General features: G+C 36.4%; 1 protein-coding gene across 4 annotated transcripts in view; it reads left to right on the top strand.

The window, feature by feature from the left end:
• LOC138697697 (aquaporin AQPAe.a-like) overlaps nucleotides 1–15,000 on the top strand; it is a 178,792-nt gene that overhangs the window by 163,654 nt on the left and 138 nt on the right. For all 4 annotated transcript variants that reach the window (XM_069823167.1, XM_069823166.1, XM_069823169.1 and 1 more), the window contains exons 3-6: nucleotides 5,295–5,438; nucleotides 8,109–8,345; nucleotides 10,607–10,687; nucleotides 14,747–15,000. The exon at nucleotides 14,747–15,000 is cut by the window's right edge and continues 138 nt beyond it. In XM_069823167.1, the coding sequence (XP_069679268.1) occupies nucleotides 5,295–5,438; nucleotides 8,109–8,345; nucleotides 10,607–10,687; nucleotides 14,747–14,908 (624 nt within the window). In that variant the 3' untranslated portion in view covers nucleotides 14,909–15,000. The remainder of the gene's footprint in view (nucleotides 1–5,294; nucleotides 5,439–8,108; nucleotides 8,346–10,606; nucleotides 10,688–14,746) is intronic.

Genomic DNA, 15,000 nt, shown 5'->3' with positions numbered 1-15,000 from the left:
TGAGGCGATAGTAGCGATCCTAGTGGTTAGCAACTATCTATGGATGCATATTTATTACATATTGAGCTTCGTGACTGTATATACTAGACTGTGGTGGTACTTCCTTCTCTGTATCATTCCCTCTCATTTCGTCTGTCATCTGCAATAGTAAAAACAGGCTAGGATGAAGTCTTGGAGATAGTATTATGGGTTTCCGATGCCTGGGGTTCCGGGCCCCTGTGGCTTTTCAAGCTTCTGGCCTACGGTTGGTACCTGATTTGTTTATTTCCAAAGAGCTCACAGTGGAAGATATGCTGCTCCTACAGTGATGATAAACATTTGCTCATTTCTCAGAAGATATTAATTTTAGGAGCCATGTTTGTAGGACTTTTATTTCTTGTTGTGATGCATACTATCTTCTCTCTAAATATTTGACCTTTTTCAGAACACCCTGTATTTTAAAACAAATAGATTCTGGATTATTTGTTTCTGCGGACCTCTGGAGAAAGATCTAAGGAAGAGACTAGTGAAGTACTTTGTGTGGAGTGTAGTATTGTACAGGGACATCATTTTATTTTTACTTCAATTTTTATTGTACCTGAGTTTTTGAATGTACTTCACTCCCACCCCTTCTACTAATGAAGCTCCAACTGTCCTCCAGACAGAATCAAGGCTGCATATAGTAAACAGCACTGAGTTAGTGAGTATAGTACGTTCCAGAAATATGTTCGCGTTTTCCAGTGACGAAAGAGCTTTCAATATTGAACCATATTTTCGCACAGGTACTGTTCGTTTGCCTACGTCGCATTCCGATTTCCCCCACCTGCTTCTGCACGCCCCTCTGTAAAAGCTGGGCTGTCTTAGCTCTTTTCTGAAAACATTAATTTCTGTTAGGAATTGGACGTTTACGTAATATTATACAGCTGTTTAAAATAACTTAAATAAAAGGGCCTCGTTAAGTAATTAACTGTCACGTGATTTCCCACCTTTCTACGATCCTGCGGCATAACCACTTGGACGGACAGTAGATAGCATGTCCGAGTAATTTTATCTGTGCGGGTCGGGCAGAAGTGAATATTGAATTTACAGTACGTAAGGTACTCTTTTATAGAGTAGGTACAGAATTATTTCAACATGAGTTACTAGTACGAAGGACGAAACTGGTAAATGGAATTAGATGCAATAGTCTATAGTGCGATAATATGCACAAAAGAACTGAAGCCTGTATCGAAATGAACGGCCACCATTTTCAAAAATGTGTTTAAATATCCATATTATGATTATTTTTCAATTGAACTTCATTCTCTATATTGTACGCTAATGTGCTGTAGACAGTATAATATACACTGCATAATGAATACGTTCGCATGGATAACTCAGTTCGTGAGTAAAAACACTTATTGTTAATACAGTACTGTATTTTGATTAAATAAAAACCTAATGAAAATTATCGAACTCAAAATTGCGATATTTCCTAGTTTACGTAAATGGACGAACTACTTTTCTTCTCTCCTATACCTAGTAAAGTGATGTGTTTGTGTTTTACGCCAGTATCATCGAACTCCAGCCGTGGAAAGAGTAGCGAACGGTGTTTCCGGTTCTCTAAAGGTATAGACAGGTTAATATTAAAAATGTTAGTAAAAATAAAATGATGTCTCTGTATAAGACAAACATGAACATTACGACGAAGCGAATAGAAGTATTTGAAATGTGGAAATGGAGAAGAATGGAAAGTGTGAAGTGGACAGAGTAAGAAACGAAGCTGTGTTGGAAAGAATGGATGAAGAAAGAATCATGCTGAAACTGATCAGTAAACCACGGATTTCTAAGCACAATCAAACAGTAAAATAAGCAATCAAATAAGCACGGAAAATGGTGAAAGTAAGCACCAAAATAAACAAAAACGAATACAGGGAAATATGATGAATTATTTGTTTCGTAGAACTCTTACTTTATTGAAGGCTGTTGTAGTATACAAGGAAGGTCATCCTGAGATTTTCCTGTGTGAAGCTCCTGCGTCTGTCAGTGAAGAATGATTTGTAAAGTGAAAATGTTCTTTCGACATCGCATGACGTCACAGGCGCATGTGAAATGCACCACAGTTCTTCGGTGAATTCCTCTTCAATATCTGTTTCTTCAGCCGAAAGTTTTTTTTTTAGAAATTTTAGTGTTTTGACGGGGAATCCCAAGGTTCTATCCTCATTATAACTATGCAGTATTATTTCACAACATCCTGGGTCATACCCTAGCATTACTTTCTTACACATTCGACTGAAGTTAATTGTTTATTAGCCAATTGAAAACAAAAAGGGAATCAATGATAAATGACGGCTAGAGTGAAATAAGCATTTTAAAATTACAGTTTTGGGTAAAATATGCTGTTTTAATTAAATATCGTAAAATAAGTAAGCAAAAATATTTACCTGCGAAATAAGCGTTTGTAAGCACTAAGATAGTTAAAACTGCTTATCTAGGTGTGTCTTACGAAGTATAACCTTTCTGCTTATCCATTTTGCTTAGAAATCCGGGCTTTACTGATCAGAAAGAGGAAAAGGAATTTGCTGGGCCACTGGTTGAGAAGAAACTGCCTACTGAAGGATGCACTGGAAGGAATGGTAAACGGGAGAAGAGTTCGAGGCAGAATAAGATATCAGATGATAGACGACTTTAAGATATATAGATCATATGCGGAGTCAAATAGGAAGGCAGAAAATAGAAAAGACTGGAGAATGCTGGGTTTGCAGTGAAATACTTTCCTTTGGGCAGAACACTATGACTGAATGAACATTTTTTGGGTGACTGTGGGCTACTTAATGGCTAGAAATTCCTCGCATATGAAGGGTAGCTATGGAAAACCAAAATAATCACTCCCTGCTTTTGTTCCATTGAACGACTGCACAACAAGAAGCATTACCAAACGTACCTACCAAAAAACTCTGACAGCCCTACTCACATTTTCTCTGTTTCACTTATTCTCAGTTGGCGCCCCAGCAGTCCGAGGATCAAGTGAGTGATTTTGTCGTATTTTTATGCGGTCTGTGTGCATATTCGTTTGAAATGCCTACTGGAAAGTTATTGAAAGTAGTAGAATCCCTAACGAACACATTTTCCACACACAAGGGCCCACTCGTGAGACTATCAAGACAAAACTAGACATGATGCTATCAAAAAACTCTGGTTACGGCACTGTGCTCAAAGTGAAACAGGTCTTGCGCCAAGAATGTGTGGCGTGCTTGAACCTGTATCTAAACGACATTTCATACAAGTTGAGGGGATGCGAAGGCATTTCTTTCCGCTTCTACTTGCCCTGACTCCGTCAGTGACAGTCTGGTAGCTGTTACTTCTTATACCTGCATCCCCCAAGCTGTACACACTAGCAAATAAAGTAATTAAATAAAGTACATAAGTGAATATAAAATGCAGTTTCATAGATGTTTGACAATTACATGTTAGGGTATATTTTTGTGTAATTCTTACAATATTTTCAAATAATAATTACATTTAGGAATGTTAGTTTGTATTATGAAGTCAGGGGGTGCGACACATTGCAGATTGTCCCATTCTGTATGCTGTAGAGTAGCAACTAGCGGTGGAAAAAACATTTATTCTCTGTTGTTAGTAGCTTTTTTGTGCCAGTTAATATAAACAGCAATAAAATTCAATATAAACGCTTAGTACGGACTTTCGAAATATAGAGTACTGGTAAACACTTTCAGAAATAAAATTTGTCACTATGTAGAAAGTCAATTAGTCGAACGTTAGTAAGATGGACAGTAGCATCTTCTCCTTCACTGATGGTAGGGAGTGCGAGTAGAGGGAAAAGCCTATCAACCAAACTGAAATGGGAATTAGCAAACTCACAATTTGTACACTAAAATTTTGCCCAGTAATCTCATGTGATGTTGGAACGATCGTTTTCAGCATTAAAAGGTAACAAAGTACGACAATAGAGAACCTTGAAAAGTTGTTTATTGTGTTTTGCAACCATAAAAAGTGATGTAAACAAAGAAATAAAGTGTACCTATTGTAAAATAATGTAGGCTACCTACTTAATATATCATTCACATTTTATTTTTTTACAAATATGGTTTTTTCACTTGGCTATTTAACGACGCTGTATCAACTACGAGCTTATTTAGCGTTGATGGGATTGGTGATAACGAAATGAGGCCGAGGTTTCATCATAGGTTAACTGATATTTGCTCTACGGTTGAGGAAGACCTCTGAAAAATTCAAACCAGATAATCAGCCCAAAAGGGCTGTTCTATTCATAGCAATGTAATAATTTTGTATCATACTGGTTGAGTGGAAGAGAAGGCCGGACGGCCTTAACTCTGCGAGTTAAAATAAACCATTATTAGGCTATTATTATTATTATTATTATTATTATTATTATTATTATTATTATTATTATTATTATTATTATTATTATAAGAGGGAATCGCACCCGCGTCCAAACGCAACTCTGGGTCGACAGGTAAGCGTCTTAGCCGACTGAGTACGGTAGAAATATAATAAACCCTACAAAAATTGGATTTTGCATGTTTTTGCATATTTATTGTTTTATTGTGCATATTTCAGACTTCGTATATAAATCCTGATCTGAAATAGCTACAGACTATCTCTTCAACGACTATTTTGCCATACCGTTGAGCTTTCTTATATGTTGCAACGCTGTCTTCATAAGACCACTATATATTGCTGACGCCAGCGTTTCTGGCGCGTGTCCTTGGGTACAATGCACAATCTGCGAGCATCTGTTGACAGTGTAGCTGAGAATGGTACCACCTCCTACTCGTATACATGTCATGTCAGCAATCTGCCAACCACAGCTGTCAATCTTGCTGCCCATACTGCGGCAAAAGTAAGATACTCGCACTTAACTTTCCTGTGGTGTGTCCTTGAATACAGTGTCCAGTCAGTAAGTTTCTGTTGCCACTGCAGCTAAGAACGATACCTCCTACTAAATACACGTCACATCAACAATCTGCCAATCACAGTTATCAGCTTTATCGCTCGTAGACTGCTAGAAAGGTAAGACACTCGCACTTAAGGTTCCCATTACTTATTTCACGTGCCAAAAACGGTGGCGCGGCCTATACTCGAGACGCCAGTTTTTCCGTAATAGAGTTCGGGAAAGCAGTAGACCCCGACCATAAATACAGGCATAGGAAAACCGGATTTTATTTGAACCAGAAATGCAGAATTTCCTTAAAAATGCTTGTTCAAAGTTGAAGTCTGATACTGTAACTCAGAATTTTAACAAACATTACCAGTTATAGGCTATATAAAATATAATGAATATCTGTTTGCAGACATTTGGACACATCAGTAAAGCTCATCTGAATCCAGCCGTGACGTGCGCTCTCGTCGTAATTGGTGATCTGAACGTCCCGTTGGCTGGAATTTACGCCATTTCCCAGGTCATAGGGGCAACGCTGGGATACGGTGTACTTATGGTAAGTGAAGTTCATAGACTGCCTGGTCCCGTTTCTTGCGAACATAAAGGATACAAGGGGTATAGTGCAAATATTGTGATATTTCGTGAGAAAAAATGACAGGGAATTAATTGAATACTTATAAGTGCATAAAACGTTTATGCTGTTCGTGATTGTCATTGTGAGCACGGTTGGAATTGTAAGAATGTTTGGGATTTGAAATAAAATTTTTATTTATTTTTCATTTGTCTTCATGCTACCCGAATTTAAATAATTTAGTAAGGCGGAGCCTTCACGTTACATACTGTGTAATCGCTTCCTCATTCCATGAGGTCTAATCTCGAGACAACAAAGTAATTAATAGTCGTCGAAAAGATTCACACATCAATATGACACTAAGTCCACACCTGTGGAGCAACATTTAGCGCGTCTAACTGCGAAACCAGGTGGCCCGGATTCGAATCCCGGTCGGGGCAAGTTACCTGGTTGAGATTTTTTCCGAGGTTTTTTCTCAACCCAATATGAGCAAATTCTGGGTAACTTTCGGTGCTGGACCCCGGACTAATTTCACCGGCATTATCACCTTAATTTCATTCAGACGCTAAATAACCTGAGATGTTGATATAGCGTCGTAAAATAATCCACTAAGAAAAGAAAAATATGGCACTAATGAGATTTTTTAAATTGAGTGATAGGTCGCAAGAACGGTATAAACGGAGAAAATTTACTTTTGAATTGATGCAAAAATAAAAATATCAGTGTAAAGGAAATAATATCTTCATTATTTATTAACAAAATTGAAGGGTTCAGAGCCATAGTGGGCCAAGCGCCATTTATTTAAAACGGAGAAAGCAAGGTTTAAAGTTAAGTGAATAGGCCTGCTATAGTTTAATGAAGATTGACATGTTATTTAGTTTTAATGTTCATACTTTATATTACTTGCTTTATGTTTCGTTGAATTATGATAATCACTTAATTTTAACCCTTCTTTTCTTCGTTTTTAATATATGGTGCTTAGCCCACTATGGCTCTGAACTCTTTAATTATTAATGCATAAAATAAATCCCTCTTTATTTAATAAATTCAAACATTGTTACCATTATTACCAAACGATGGTTAGCCCATTTTTGCGAGAACCCATTCAATTTTAGTGAATAATATGTAATTACAGAGAATTGGATTGATTTGGAAATTAATATCACAGTTAAGTACTTCAGAATTACTGGCTAAGAATTATTTGTACTTATACTTCATACACAGCAGTAAACTAAACTACGCGTCGTGCTCTGGGCAGTTTTGTGTGTCTACTGCTTTTGCGTTTCCGGAAACTCGATTTCTTGTCCAAATATTTTTTTTTCAATTATAATTATTATACCCTGTTAGCCGTATACATTTTCAATTATAGCCATGTTATTGGTGTTTTAAGCTGGACACAGTAGATTATTCGATAACAATGTATTTGTGCGAGATCGTGCGTATTTGCTTGTTTTTCGCACAGAACCAATACGCGGTAAGTGTGAAATACCACATTCAGTATTCCCAACGTAACACACATAATTTTTCTCTTCTTACCGCTTGAGCGCGACATTCATTTTACTGCTTTAGGCTTTTAACATATTATTTTTAGAGACGTTTAACATAGTAATAATTATAAATTGGAGACTTACCACTGCAATTTCACCTAAATTGCAGTGTTAATTATTGTTTTTAAATATTTGCAAAAATTAAGTAAAGTCTACTACTCCACGAAACTTATTGCATTCCTGATACAAGTAACATTAAGGAAGCCGTGAAAAAATCAACAAGATTCCAGATGCCGATGTTATTACTGCAATATGTTATATAAATAATATTGTTAAAATATTAAAATGAAAAATAAATCATTACATAACCTTACCGTTTGTTTTAAGTTCGCATTTATGGACTGGGGGAAAAAAAGACAGACGTATATCACGGCCTGCTGGAGTATAGTAAACACAGAAAACATTTTATAGCAACAAAGTTGAAGAAAGATATTTTGGTTTTCCGAAGTTGCCGTCATTAAACAGAAACCAACATGGAGATTTCATTGCAACTAATTAGAAATTTGTCTTTCAGGTATGTAATAAAAGATCTTCGCACAAAATAATGTACGATACACGAGCGGTATGTTTGTTTTCATGTTCTCGGAAATTAAAAGGGCTCAACTATGTTTCGCTTTTTCAATCTTTTCCTCGAACATGAAAACGTCAACATACCCCTCTTGTAACGTATATTACTATTCTTTTGTTTCATATTAAAACAGTAATTAGCCCACGTACCTTCTAAAGAAATATATATATTTTTTTTATCCAATGCCACCAGGTTGTCTTGCGACATTTCTGGTCTTCTTTCCTGGCCGTGGCTTAATTGTAACCCACTTCTGTGGTTGGGGCGCCTGGAAGGCGGAGTTACATTACCCCGATGATGTGATAGGATGATTATGATAATGTGGTGCCAGGAGAGGTCTTAAATCTAAACTTAACCTAAATTCCAGACCATGCCCTTTAAGGAAAAATTCCTGTGCTGTAACCGGGAATCGAACCCGGGACCTCATGAACTATAGCCAGAAGCTCTGACCACTAGACCATGAGGCTGGTCCTTCTAAAGAAATATAAGCACATTGATTTATATGATTTTGTGAAAGATTTTGTTGTTGGTTACTTTTGACAGGCCATCACTCCGGAACGAGTGCTCAAAGAATCCAGTCCAAATGGGTCGTGTTGTGCGTTCTGTACCAGCATGGTGCATCCTGAAGTGACGCCCCTTCAGGCCTTGCTCACAGAGTTTCTAATCACTTCCATACTCATCCTTGTGGTGTGCGCTGTTTTCGACAGGAGGAACGCACACAATTCGGATTCCGTTCCAATCAAATTCGGACTCACAATTGGTGCTATTGCAATGGCAGCGGTATGTTCTGAATTATCAGTTTCTTGTTTGTGATGTTTTGCTGAAGTGTTTGTAATTTAGTAATTTACAAATACTGGATAACACAAGAGGAATTTATTCAAACGATGTATTTCATTAAATGCGCAGAAAACAAAATTAATTTTACAAGAGTTAGTTTAAGTAAAGGAGGAAAATACACAGTCTTTCATAAGTCCGTGAAACATTTTAGAAATTCACGACAAATAAACATGTAACGGATACCAAATTTTATTATACTGAAATAGAGGCAAACTCATCAAATTTGTTTTTTGTTTTTTTTTTTTTTTTTTTTTTTTTTTTTTTTTTTTTTTTCCCCGCTGATACGACAGATATGTATGTGATAACTGATAACCCATAATAATTCCACGTGCGTTTCAGTATAACACAGTCGACTAAAGCCACAGCAGTGGTGATATAATTGAAGATCAGTGGAGAGCAGAGGCACAACAAACAAACTTATGTTTTTCTGCAAGCGACAGTCAAACTTTGGCAGATATGTGTGCAGACACACGAATTTAATATATATTTTTTTTAAATTAGGAGAATCCGATGGTATTTGTAATTTTTACTCTTACTCGTGTTTATATGCCTTAAAATCCCGCAAAATCTAAAATTTTACAATCTTTTTCTTTGGGTCGAAAATCGAAACTAATGATAGATAACGGTGTAAACACGCGTATTAAACATTTTCTGAAAGAATTAGCAGAATCGGTTGGAATTTATAGATTTTATTAACGTTTATACTCTTCACAAACCCCAACAAGATAAAGTCGCGAGATTAAATCCGGGGACCGGGGTGGCCACGGCATTAACACGTTATCTAAATAATTTCTAAAATTTTTCACACAATTATGAAAGATGGTGTATAATAACCCTTTCAGTATGGGATATTTAGAATTCAACACATTTTAAATCTGTTATTAATTCTGTATTAATATATAAACTCGTTTTGTAGTTCCAACAGATTTTGTAAATTAACATCTGCTAGTATTAAATTAGGCTATTCATTTTTATACTATACTATACTATATAAATAATTCACTACGGGAAACTGTTATTTTCCGTATTTATGTTCATTAGGACTTTTTTCCTTCTTTCATTGTCCTCTAGTTACCCTACAGTTTGTACCTGTAATTATGAAACACTGGTATAAAATTCTTTTATCGTTAATGGTATATGTACTTTTAAAATAGCGGGTGCAATCTTCGCAAAGGAAAACCATTTTGTTCACAGCTCGTGCACTTTTCAATATTTTAAAATGATTTTTGCCTTATTTTATTCGCAATAAGCACGTTAACAATATATAAATTGACAGTTGACTTTTTTTTTTGTTTAAACTAAATTTAATTGAAGTAAATAATTATTTAGACTAGGTAGTTTTTAAATGACAGCGCGGTATATACATACGCACTTTTTAGAAAGAAACGGGGTCAAAATTTGCCATTTTTATTTTCAGTGATGAAATGATTAATACTTACAAGACGCAGTGATAGGCAAAGAAAGGAACTTAGTCAAACCTTTCCCTGTATCTCTAACATCAAGTTGGTGTATGAAGTAGGTACGGTGCTGGTACACTCGTATTTATTCATGAAAATAAATTATTTTGCTCTCCTGAAAAGTAGCAAATTTTGACTTAGTTCTTTTCTAAAAAGTTCAATATATAGGGTGTAAACGATATAAACTGCCAAAATTATACAGACTGTACATCTCGGTCTACTAAACATGATTTGTAGTGAAATTTTATTAGCCTATGTCTTCTCTTTTTGTTTTTAATTCCCAAAATATCATGTTTTTAGCATTGATAGTAGTCTAATATTTACTGTTCGAGTAAATGTGAACGTCATTGCCAATAACCTTCCGTCCAACACACGCTACTACCACCACAATAGAGAGACAACAGAGTACCCTGAAGTGATTTGTAAGCAAGCATATCACTACAATTGCAATGTACGTGGTGGACCGAAGTAAATAATGACTGTCTACTATCATTTCCAAAAACATTATACTGATAGATGACATTTTTTTTCTAGGAAAACCATAAAAGTTACAGAAAATTTTTATTAGACTTTTTTGTTCAGTGCTAATTTATGCTCTATCAACAGTATTTTTTGACAGTTTATATCGTTTACACCCTGTATATTTCAACTTTGTATCGCTCTTCTTTTTTTATATTAACACAGACTACTAATTTAATGTGAAATATAAGGGCCCATTTTGTAATTCAGAATGATACACTATTTCAGGGTCCCTACACTGGAGCCAGTATGAATCCTGCAAGAACATTTGGTCCAGCGCTTTGGACCGGAATGTGGGATAATCACTGGGTGAGTTTGACAAGAATATAAAGTTCAAGAGTTAGTTACGAATTCTTATGTGTTATTATTAGACAGTGGATGCAGGATGACTTATCGTTGAATGTAGGTGCACATTTACTATATGTTACATTTTTTCATTCAGACCATTGGCTCAACAGGTTTTAAATGTAAACAGACGACGTCAACATGCTACTGTATCTCCGTACAGTCAGAAGGAAAATAAAAATAACGTACTGTAGTAGTGTAGTACATACCTTGCAAGTTCAGTCCTCGTCATCATTGATGCAATTATAGGTCGCGCCAGGGATTTTGGCAGATGGATTTTCTTACTGTGAACTGGAGAGCGAGTTCTCACCCCTGCAAGATCGGCTGTTATCTCTGTCGCAGTGGAATGGGTAGGACATAAGAGTAAACATGCACGCCCGAGTATTTGTGCACTCTGGACAGACACCTCCAAAAACTAAACAAATATTACAGTAGTGTATATGTGTCTTTGGTATTCCCAAGAAACTTGTTCGATTAAAATGTGTCTCAATGAAACTTACAGCAGAGTCCGTATAGGCCAGTTTCTGTCTGATGCTTTTCCAATTCACTGCGGGCTAAAGCAAGGAGATGCACTATCACCTTTACTTTTTAACTTCGCTCTAGAATATGCCATTAGGAAAGTTCAGGATAACAGAGAGGGTTTGGAATTGAACGGGTTACATCAGCTTTTTGTCTATGCGGATGACGTGAATATGTTAGGAAAAACTCCACAAACGATTAGGGAAAACACGGAAATTTTACTTGAAGCAAATAAAGCGATAGGTTTGGAAGTAAATCCCGAAAAGACAAAGTATATGATTATGTCTCGTGACCAGAATATTATACGAAATGGAAATATAATCTGTTATATATATGGAAATATATATGTATATGGAAATATGTTAATCCTTAGTCAATAGATAAGACTGAGTTTTACGAAATACGAACATTAAGGGATGGAAAATGGGAGGCAGTAATGATCAAAATACTGTAATTATACCGATTTATTTTATTTAACAAAGATTCACTCATAAAATTGGGTTAGACTATTCATCTCATCTCTCAGAATTGTTTCTAAAATGTATAAGGAAAGTAAAAAAATTCAATTTCATGTAGGCTACTCCCTTCAAATAACTTCATTTTTTTTTTCCGAGCAGAGAGGAGAGAGAAAGAAGTCAACGATTTTAAAAATTCACTGAAGTATATTTAACTAGAGACGTAAAATTTAAAATGAAGGTTACTCTCTACAATTTTGGCTAAACATTCTTAGATTGTTTAAATACCATATCCTAAGGTACTGATGAAAAGGCAGAAGGGAGTGAGAAATCTCATGTCATCCGATCTCGATGAAAGTCGATATCTGGGGATCTTTGCGATCACAGCATACGAATAAGGTATTAGTTAGTCCGACTTGGTCCCTAAAGTGGTGGAGTGGGACAAAAATGGGTGAAAAATTAAATTAGATATCTTAGGGATTTTCGAGACGAAAATTACGAATAATACAATTTGTGCGAATTCAATATGGCAGTTTCAGTACTATGAATTATATTAAAAAAAATTAAACATCGGATATCGCACAGGTAACACATGTACAGTATTTAAGGGGGTATGTAACACCTTTTGATAGTAGGCCTATACATTTAGTAAAATCCAAAGTGTAATTTCTACATATTCTGAATGAATGTTGTGCTGGAATTTAATGTAGTCATCAGCCAATAATAATAATAATAATAATAATAATAATAATAATAATAATAATAATAATAATAGCCTAATGTGTCCCTTGAAGGGCAAAGGCCTCCTGCTAGAGGGTAGCTCTGTTTCACTAACGCGGTGAGCTACTCCGCGAAATACCTCTAGATTATTAAACAACTTTTTAGAATCCATAAAATACAGTATTTATTGTGAATGGTAATTATATTTTTCAATTGGTGCAATTTGTGCAGGGAAAATTGGTTTCTCCGATATTTTGTACGATTTCGAATATTTTAAAATGCTTTCTTCTCTGTTCTAGTCACAATGTGCGTGTGAAGAAATTATTGCCCTTGTAATATCCATTACAATCCTATTTATTATACTCTTGTATAAATCTAACTTTCGCAGCATGCAATTTTACCCAATTAACCAAATTATATTTTGATTATTAAGAAGAATCGTAATTTTATTAACTTGAATTGTCGCACCACCAGTAGACGATCCCTAGATTATTACTGGCCAAATCTTGTATATTGATCTGGTAAGGGTAGGATTTTCCTTTTAATTTAGAATTAATTTAATTTAGAAAATGTAGGAGATGTATTGTAAAATCATTGCGAACGGAAGTCATTTACATTTATTAAAGGTATTCTTTGAATAGGACTGTACCGTTGTGTGTTTCATAATAAGGATAATTGATATGAGCTGCTGTTATGAAAATATTGTAAATTTTATTAGTAACAACAATGTAATTTATTCGTCACAACAATAATTCCTTTCTACAATTCACCTTAAACGCTCTCGTCAACAATTGGATCTTCACTCAACACAGTATTTGTTATAGCACTCCACCGACGACAATGACAATTTACTTGGACTATTACGCACAACAATGAACTGTTAATCTTAGCTAATATTTACAAAGCACTATTTACAAATCAGAACTACCAGTTCTCAGTTCACAGTTCTTCTATCTCAGTCACTCGAGTTCACTGTATCTCGAACCACAGACCTTCAGAGACAGTTCACTGTACTCGAACTCGGGTCCCTCCAACTGCGGTCCACTGCACTCGAACTCAAGTCCCTCCAACTGCGATCCACTGCACTCGAACTCAGGCCTTCGGATGCTGACGCAGATGCGGACGCACACTCGAGTCGAACTCCGGTTGGCTTGACTGGCTTGCTTGCTCTGGCTTACTCACTGACTGAATAACTGAAAACTCTGCTCGAGTTCGCTGGCGCTTCTTCTTTTATAGCAAAATCATAGTTGCGAGAAATTTCTACAGGTGTGTAGAGAATTATCTCGATATCTCCACTTCGACGCACTTCTGGAATAGTCAGGAAGGTCGTTCCACATTCACTGCGTTAAGTAGCAGCTGCGCGCGCAGCCTCCTCTCGCGTGTAGGCCCCTTTCCCCTTTCCCCGTGAAGCCCGCGCGATATGCTCTCTCGCGGGACGCTGGTCGTGAGTTCGAATCTCACGTCATTGTCACAATATGAACGACTCAGAATGTTATCGCATCTCATTCTAGCAAGCTTACACAAACAATATTGGCTCGCCTACTGGAAATGTCATCGAGATCATCTGCCAAAATCGGTGCCTCCGACTATACCAGCGTTGCAGTACCTGAACGACGACATATTCTCGTAAGTTGTCGAAGCTGAATCGTCATCGTCTATTGCTTAAACAGTTTTTGTATCGAGAGAATTTCTGAAGAAAAACTCTAAAATGGGGATCACTCAGTTTCTTTAGAGGAATATTTGCACTGAGCATCATGTTGCACGTATCGTTAGACCCGCACAACTAAATGATGATAGTGGTGGTGGTGATTATGATGATGATGATGATGATGATGATGATGATGATGATGATGGTTCCTCAGATTTCATTTCAACGCATTTCCTGTGCGATGTACTGTTGCAATGTTTCTCTGTAGCCTGAGTTGTTCTGGTTTTATTTCAATTATACATACATTACACACGATATTGTCTTCGTTAATACATAAAATGTCACTCTCATACTTCTTAATTGCATTTCGTATCTCTGAGCGAATTTAACGTTTTGACTTCGACATTATGAATGGATCAGCACTACACTATTCAACTCGTACTAAATACTTGAGCAGGATAACACAATGTTGCAATGTAGACCGGGGTTCCTTCGTTATGTACGCTGCTGTACTCGCCAGGTACACAAAAGACGGACGGCGCGGCACGTGCCATATACTCCGATACGAAACAACTTCACTTTTCCTTAAGTCATTCCGCATACACTGTCTAGTTATTATAGATATATTTAAGCCTGTATAATTGTTGTATGTCTTTATTAATTAGTTATTTTATGTTGTAGGTGTACTGGCTTGGTCCTCTTGCTTCAGGACTCTTGACGTCGGCTTTCTACAGGTTCGTGTTTGGAGTGCCACCGGTACAACATCCTACTCTTCAGGAAGCGGAACAAGGTGTGCCTCTCACAAGCATAAGAGGTGGAGGTGGAGATGTGAAGTCGATATAGAATCCTGTTTTCAAGACACTGAACGGCGAAACTTTAAAAACTGTGTACATTTTATCTGATCGCATTTTTCATTTTACTTATTTTATATTTTC

This window comes from Periplaneta americana, chromosome 4 (assembly GCF_040183065.1).
Source record: "Periplaneta americana isolate PAMFEO1 chromosome 4, P.americana_PAMFEO1_priV1, whole genome shotgun sequence".
Classification (NCBI taxonomy): domain Eukaryota; kingdom Metazoa; phylum Arthropoda; class Insecta; order Blattodea; family Blattidae; genus Periplaneta; species Periplaneta americana.
This window is presented reverse-complemented; position numbering and strand designations above follow the sequence as displayed.